Raw genomic sequence first — 6,944 nt, 5'->3', positions numbered from 1 at the left:
AATTAACAGTTACAACGCCAGAGTATTTAGGGGGTACACAATTGATGAGGAATGTTTGAAATAATGAATGATATGGTATTCTATAATGGGGTATATATATCTTTAATATAACAGAATTGATATATAAACCTAAACTTACTGTGAAATTATAACGTAATTTTCAATTCATCATAGAAAAAAAAATGATAATAAAATCGTCTTGAAAGAATGCTATACCCTCTTGCTTTGTACACAGAACGTGTCGTGAGTAAACCAACTGATACTCCACTTTACTCAAATTATATCTTGGTGCAGGAATTAAGATGTATAGAAACCAGTCATATGCATTCATTTTGACTTGATAGGAATATTAACGTTGGTGTGATTCTGCTTAAGCACATGTGTGTATGTCAAGATATGACATGTAGGTAGTTACCCTTTCCTCAGATGTAAATATAGATAGTGTTACTTTACGTGATTTGAATTTACCCGCCTAAAATCCAGACCGTGGTTTAGAATGTATATACCTGTTGCCACGGGGTTCACTTGTATAAAACCGGGTGGGAGGTTTTAGCCAATCAGAATTAAGATAGGCCGATCTCCGGGCAGAGGAGAAAAACACGATCCACCTGGGCGGCACGTTGCTGAAAGCAGCAACAAGTGTATGGAGATATTTCATTGTTTCACTAGTATTTGACCATGGAAATGTGAGTACAGTTTGTATTTTGTCATTCTGTCACTGCAGGTTCATGTATTTTTGAGTGTCAGTCCGTTTTTTGGGTAATAATTGGCTATTTCTTGTAAGTGAAGCGAGACTCGAGCTGGGCGCTCGAGCACATGTTTGTAAGCAGTATTCGCACTTCACAATGTTGTACAGTAACAATATCATATTAAATTGTTGACAAAATGTTAAAGGAAGACCAGTAGTAGGTAATATTTCACTGTCAGTGAATAATATACTTATATTTTGTATTGTGTAAGGGAAAGATAAAACGTAAGGTCACGTTAGGTCACGTAGGTCACGTTTCACTTCCGGTGTCACCGGAAGCTTCCTGTAAAATGTAAACATAGTCTGTTGTAAAGAGAAAGTAACAATAAGTTTGGTCTGGCAGGCTCCGTGGAGGCAGAGTGATGGGGTGAACGTGAGGATGGGGACCTGACCAGGACAGCGGGGCATGACTTAGGCCAGTATCAGCTTTAGGCATCTTCATGGGCGAACGACCTGTATACTGTGGCAGTTTGAGTGTACGTCGTACAGCTGACCACACGGACCATCCCTCTACGGCTCATATATATATGCGGCACTCCAACGTAGACGGCGATACACCTGGGATTCACGCACCGAGACTCTTCTCATCTTGCTGGAATGCGGTAACCAATACAGTGGCTTCCAATATGTGATGTTCTGAACTGAACTGTGTAATTGAACTGTGTACTGGAACTAATTACAACCCTTTATTCTACGGACACGGAATTGAGTTGAATTATGTGACATTCTAGGGTAAATTGAATAGAATTCTAATATTAATTCATGAACAGTATTCATGGTAAGGTTATACGCAGGCTAGTCAATAGTTTATCATACTGGTAATTTTGTAATATGTGGTAAAAGACGTTGTGTACGTTTGCTCTAGTCATATTGTATCATTGAAATACTTAGTGGCCACAGCAGCCAGTATTGTTATTTTTCCTATCTGGCGTGTGGAAGTAAATCATTAGGGATGGAATTCCTGATATTATAGTACTTTACTTATGTTGAATATTTGTATATAAATTGTTACTTGAAAATTTATCTCTGGGTTTGTGTATTCCTTTCACTTGGCACCAGACCTTCGGCTAACTCTACATTTATGGTGGCAGCGGTGGGATGCCTATCAGTGTTGGTGCTTGTAGTGAAGGAATTATTTTTTCCTATTTTTTAAGCCCATTGTGAACTTTGAAACTTAAGTGGAGTGAAGAATTTTTTTTTCTTGGTTGTAAAATGGATTAATCCGTAGTCTTGAGTGAATACTAGAAAGTATTGTGAATAAGGTCATCAGAGTCCAGTAATTATTTTTATATATTTTTTTATACACATATATTTAAAAAAAAAAAAAAAAATAAATAAATTTTGGGTAGTTAGGGAATTGGTCAGTAGTCAGTGTCCTGGTCAGGTCTCTCATATTTATATGATTAGTTATATACTTATTGTAGCAAAGTTCATAGCACGGCATGGAAATGATGCAAGGTTGGATCGACTTGGGGACCAAGTTGGGTCTGGAGGACGAGGCATTACAGGACTTTGTCAAGGAACAGCAGGACCGCGAACGTGAGGAGAGAGCGGCTGTTAGAGAGGAGCTCCGACTTAAGGAGGAGAGGGAGCTAAAACTAATGGAGTTAACGGTACAGGAGAAGACCGAGGCGGTAAGACTCCAAACTATGGCGAGAGGGAGAGAGGAAGGGAAAGCTAGATTGGGAAGGTACAATCCCAAATTACCTCCCTTTGATGAAACAAAGGATGATTTGGACTCCTACCTAAGGAGATTTGAAACTTTTGTGTTAGCACAGGGCTGGGATGAGGAGAACTGGTCGGTGGCTCTTAGTACATTACTCAAGGGAAAGGCCTTGGAAGTTTTCTCAAGGTTGCCGCCAGAGACAGCTCTGCACTATCGTTTGCTTAAGGAAGCATTATTGAAGCGGTTTGACTATACAGAGGATGGATTTCGTAAGAAATTTCGTGAGAGTAGAGTAGATGATAGAGAGACTTTTTCACAGTTTGCTGTGCGTCTGGAAAATTATTTTACTCGTTGGTTAGATATGGCCAAGTGTAGCAAGACATATGACGCGTTGAAAGATCTTGTTATTCGCGAACAGCTGCTTATGTTGTGTCAAAAGGAACTAGTTATATTCCTTAAGGAAAGGAAACCAGATTCAATAGAACAGCTTTCACTACTGGCAGACCAGTTCATGGAAGCTAGAAGACAACCAGCCAAAAACTTTATGGTAAGGAATTCTCCCTTCAGTAAACCCGTGACTCAACATACCAGCAATGCTAATGGTGGCCCTAACCGATCCAGTGGAAATCCCTCTACAGGAAATAGGAACACAAACCCTACGTACACGGATACTAGGAAGTGTTTCAACTGTCAAGGTATTGGTCACATCGCGGCTAAGTGTCCCAATAGAGGAACAAAGGGGAAGTCTATGGCAATACAGAGTCCAGAACCAAGTTTACCAGTGAAGAGTGGGTTGTTGGGAGACTGTAAAGTCAGTGTACTGAGAGATACGGGATGTAGTGGCATAGTCGTGCGCAGTAACTTGGTAGGAAAGTCTCAATACTTGGGTTACAATAAGACCTGTAAGTTGGCTGATGGTACTGAATTAACCCTTCCTGTAGCTGAGGTGTATATATGCTCTCCATTTTTCACAGGAAAGGCCGAAGTATGGTTGATGGAGAATCCTGTGTATGATGTGTTGATAGGAAACGTACAAGGGGCAAAGGAGCCAGACGTACCAGATGTGGTTGCAGCAGTACAGACACGAGCTCAGATTCGGGAACAACAGCAGGGTACAAAACCTCTGAAGGTTCCACCTCTTCTAAAGGAAGTCGCTTCGAGAACGGACATGATCCAAGCACAGATGGATGACCAGTCATTAAAAAACCTTCATGATCTTGCCCGACAGGGAAAGATAAAGGAAACTCCTAATGGGAATGTTTCTTGTTTTACATACCGGAAAGGTCTGCTGTATCGGAAGATAGAGAAACTAGGGGAAATAACCCATCAGGTGGTGGTGCCTAGTCCATTCAGAGAAGCTGTCCTACAACTAGCACATGACGGCATCATGGCGGGGCACATGGGAATCAAAAGGACTACTGAGAGAGTCATGTCGGGATTCTTTTGGCCTGGATGTAAAATAGATGTATCTAGATACTGTAAATCGTGTGACATATGCCAACGAACCATACAGAAAGGACGTGTTAACAAAGCACCGCTTGGAGAAATGCCAATCATAGGGCAAGCTTTTGAAAGGGTAGCAGTAGATTTAATTGGACCTCTGATTCCTGCTTCAGATAGAGGACACAGGTACATATTAACTCTTGTAGACTTTGCAACCAGATATCCAGAGGCTGTACCTTTAAAGAAAATTGACACAGAAAGCGTGGCGGATGCATTGCTTGACATATTTAGCCGTGTTGGGGTCCCCAGAGAAATCCTCAGTGAACGAGACGGACAATTTACCTCGGAAATGATGGCTGAAGTTAGTAGGTTGCTTTCCATGAAGCAGCTAGTTACTACGCCTTATCACCCAGCATGCAACGGCTTAGTCGAGAGATATAATGGCACACTGAAGTCAATGTTGAAGAGGATGTGCACGGAACGTCCAAAAGATTGGGACCGTTATGTAAGTCCACTTCTTTTTGCGTATCGCGAGGTACCGCAGGAGTCATTAGGGTTTGCGCCATTTGAACTCCTTTTTGGCCGGACAATACGAGGACCTATGGAAATCTTAAGAGAACTCTGGACCAAGGATGTTGATAACTCGGAAACCAAAACCACTTATCAATACGTGCTTGACCCGAAAGAAAAGCTAGAAGAAACGTGCCAGCTAGCGCGGGAAAATCTTACGCGAGCAAGGAGAGTACAGAAGAAACAGTACGACAGAAATGCCAGGAGGAAAGACCTCGGAGAAGGCGACAAGGTACTAGTTCTACTACCTACAAAAAGTAACAAACTCGAACTGCAATGGAAGGGACCTTTTCAAGTTGTCAAGGCAACCAATTTGGACTACAAAATTGACATGGGTAATAAAATCAAAACTTTTCATGCAAACATGCTTCAGAAGTATGTGGAGAGAGAGACAGCTCAGACTACATATATCAGACAGCAGGAAAAAGGAATTTTAGCTTCGGTGTCATTGTCTGTTGTTGAGGAAACGTCTGAGGAGGTTTACCCTATTCCAATGCCAGGAATAGAGTCATCAGAGTCGGTAGAGGATTGTCATGTGTCAGAGACGCTTGAGGATACAGCTCAACAACAAATGAGGTCATTACTACAGGAATTTAGTGATGTTATGACGGATCTTCCTGGCTGTACACCATTAACGAAACATGACATTCGGACAACTACAGATCAGCCTGTAAGGGTGAAACCCTACCCGGTGCCATATCAGGTGACCGAGACAATTAAAAGGGAGCTTCATAAAATGTTGGAAATGGACATTATAGAGAAATCAGATTCTGACTACAGCTCACCTGTCGTTCTGGTACGGAAAAAGGATGGAACGTGTCGGTTCTGTGTGGACTACCGTCAATTGAACAAGATAACCATCTTTGACGCGGAACCAATGCCATCGACAGAGGACTTGTTTGTAAAGTTGGCCAGATGCAAGTACCTAAGCAAGATAGACTTAAGCAAGGGATATTGGCAGGTGCCTATGACGGATCGGGCAAAACGACGTAGTGCATTTACAACACCCATGGGTCTTTATCAGTTTAAGGTGATGAGTTTTGGGTTAGTCAACGCACCTGCAACTTTTAGTCGGCTAATGAGGAAGGTGTTGGAAGGAATGAATGACTTGGATAATTTCCTGGATGATATACTGGTGTTCACAGTCACATGGGAGGAACACCTTGAAAGCCTACACAGCCTACTCCAACGCTTGCGGGACTCAAAACTCACAGCAAGGCCAACGAAATGTTTCTTTGGTTACGAGGAGCTGGAATGCTTAGGACACATGGTGGGACAAGGTACACTACGACCTGTGGCAGAAAAACTTGATTCCATTCAGCGAGCACCTGTACCCTCGACAAAACGGCAAGTGAGATCATTTATCGGACTAGCCAGCTACTACCGCAAATTTATTCCAAATTTTGCAGCTATTGCCGTCCCCCTTACAGATCTTACCAAAAAGGGAATGCCCAACAAAGTGATATGGGAGGTTGCACAAGAGGAAGCGTTCAACACTCTCAAAGAACTGCTTATGTCGGAACCAGTATTACGTCTGCCTGATCTTGACAAGGAGTTTACACTTAGAACAGATGCATCAGATCTGGGTCTAGGGGCAATACTACTCCAAGAATGTGATGGAAAATTTCACCCGATTGCTTATGCCAGCAGAAAACTGTTACCTAGGGAACGCAGATATGCGGTCATGGAGAAGGAGTGTCTGGCCTTGGTATGGGGTGTTATGAAATTCCAGCGATACTTGCTTGGCAAGGAATTTTGTGTAGAGACAGACCACCAACCATTGACTTGCCTCAGCAAAAGCAAGGTAGCGAATGCAAGGATCATGAGGTGGGCCATGCTCCTGCAACCATTTAGGATGAGGATTAAGGCAATCCCAGGCAGAGACAATGTCGGTGCAGACTATCTGAGTCGGGCTATGAACGAATAGTGTAGTTGCCATTATACAGTATGTTGCCATTATACAGTATAGGTGGAAGTAGACAGTGACTTACCATTTTAGATGGACATTTTTTATATGGTATGTCAAGATGGGGGTTAAGATGCTTTGTTTGTATATATAGAAGTAGTGGATGCTACTTATTCACAGCATTGATCATAAGGTACGCACATACTCTAGAAAGGGGGAAGTGTCAAGATATGACATGTAGGTAGTTACCCTTTCCTCAGATGTAAATATAGATAGTGTTACTTTACGTGATTTGAATTTACCCGCCTAAAATCCAGACCGTGGTTTAGAATGTATATACCTGTTGCCACGGGGTTCACTTGTATAAAACCGGGTGGGAGGTTTTAGCCAATCAGAATTAAGATAGGCCGATCTCCGGGCAGAGGAGAAAAACACGATCCACCTGGGCGGCACGTTGCTGAAAGCAGCAACAAGTGTATGGAGATATTTCATTGTTTCACTAGTATTTGACCATGGAAATGTGAGTACAGTTTGTATTTTGTCATTCTGTCACTGCAGGTTCATGTATTTTTGAGTGTCAGTCCGTTTTTTGGGTAATAATTGGCTATTTC

At 42.2% G+C, this 6,944-nt stretch overlaps 1 protein-coding gene and 1 long non-coding RNA gene across 2 annotated transcripts; both read left to right on the top strand.

Moving 5' to 3' along the window:
- Window positions 1-444: 444 nt before the first annotated feature.
- Window positions 445-1,771, top strand: LOC117333744. Its single transcript, XR_004533996.1, has 2 exons — window positions 445-686; window positions 1,092-1,771. It is a non-coding gene; the product is annotated as an uncharacterized LOC117333744 (long non-coding RNA).
- Window positions 1,772-2,190: 419 nt separating this feature from the next.
- On the top strand, window positions 2,191-6,354 carry LOC117332115. The gene has a single exon (XM_033890999.1). The coding sequence runs from the start codon at window positions 2,191-2,193 to the stop codon at window positions 6,352-6,354; it is 4,164 nt and encodes a 1,387-aa protein (XP_033746890.1).
- The last annotated feature ends 590 nt before the right edge of the window (window positions 6,355-6,944 follow it).

This window comes from Pecten maximus, chromosome 8 (assembly GCF_902652985.1).
Source record: "Pecten maximus chromosome 8, xPecMax1.1, whole genome shotgun sequence".
Taxonomy (NCBI): domain Eukaryota; kingdom Metazoa; phylum Mollusca; class Bivalvia; order Pectinida; family Pectinidae; genus Pecten; species Pecten maximus.
Note: the sequence above shows the minus strand (reverse complement) of the source record. Positions and strands in the feature narration are given on the sequence as shown.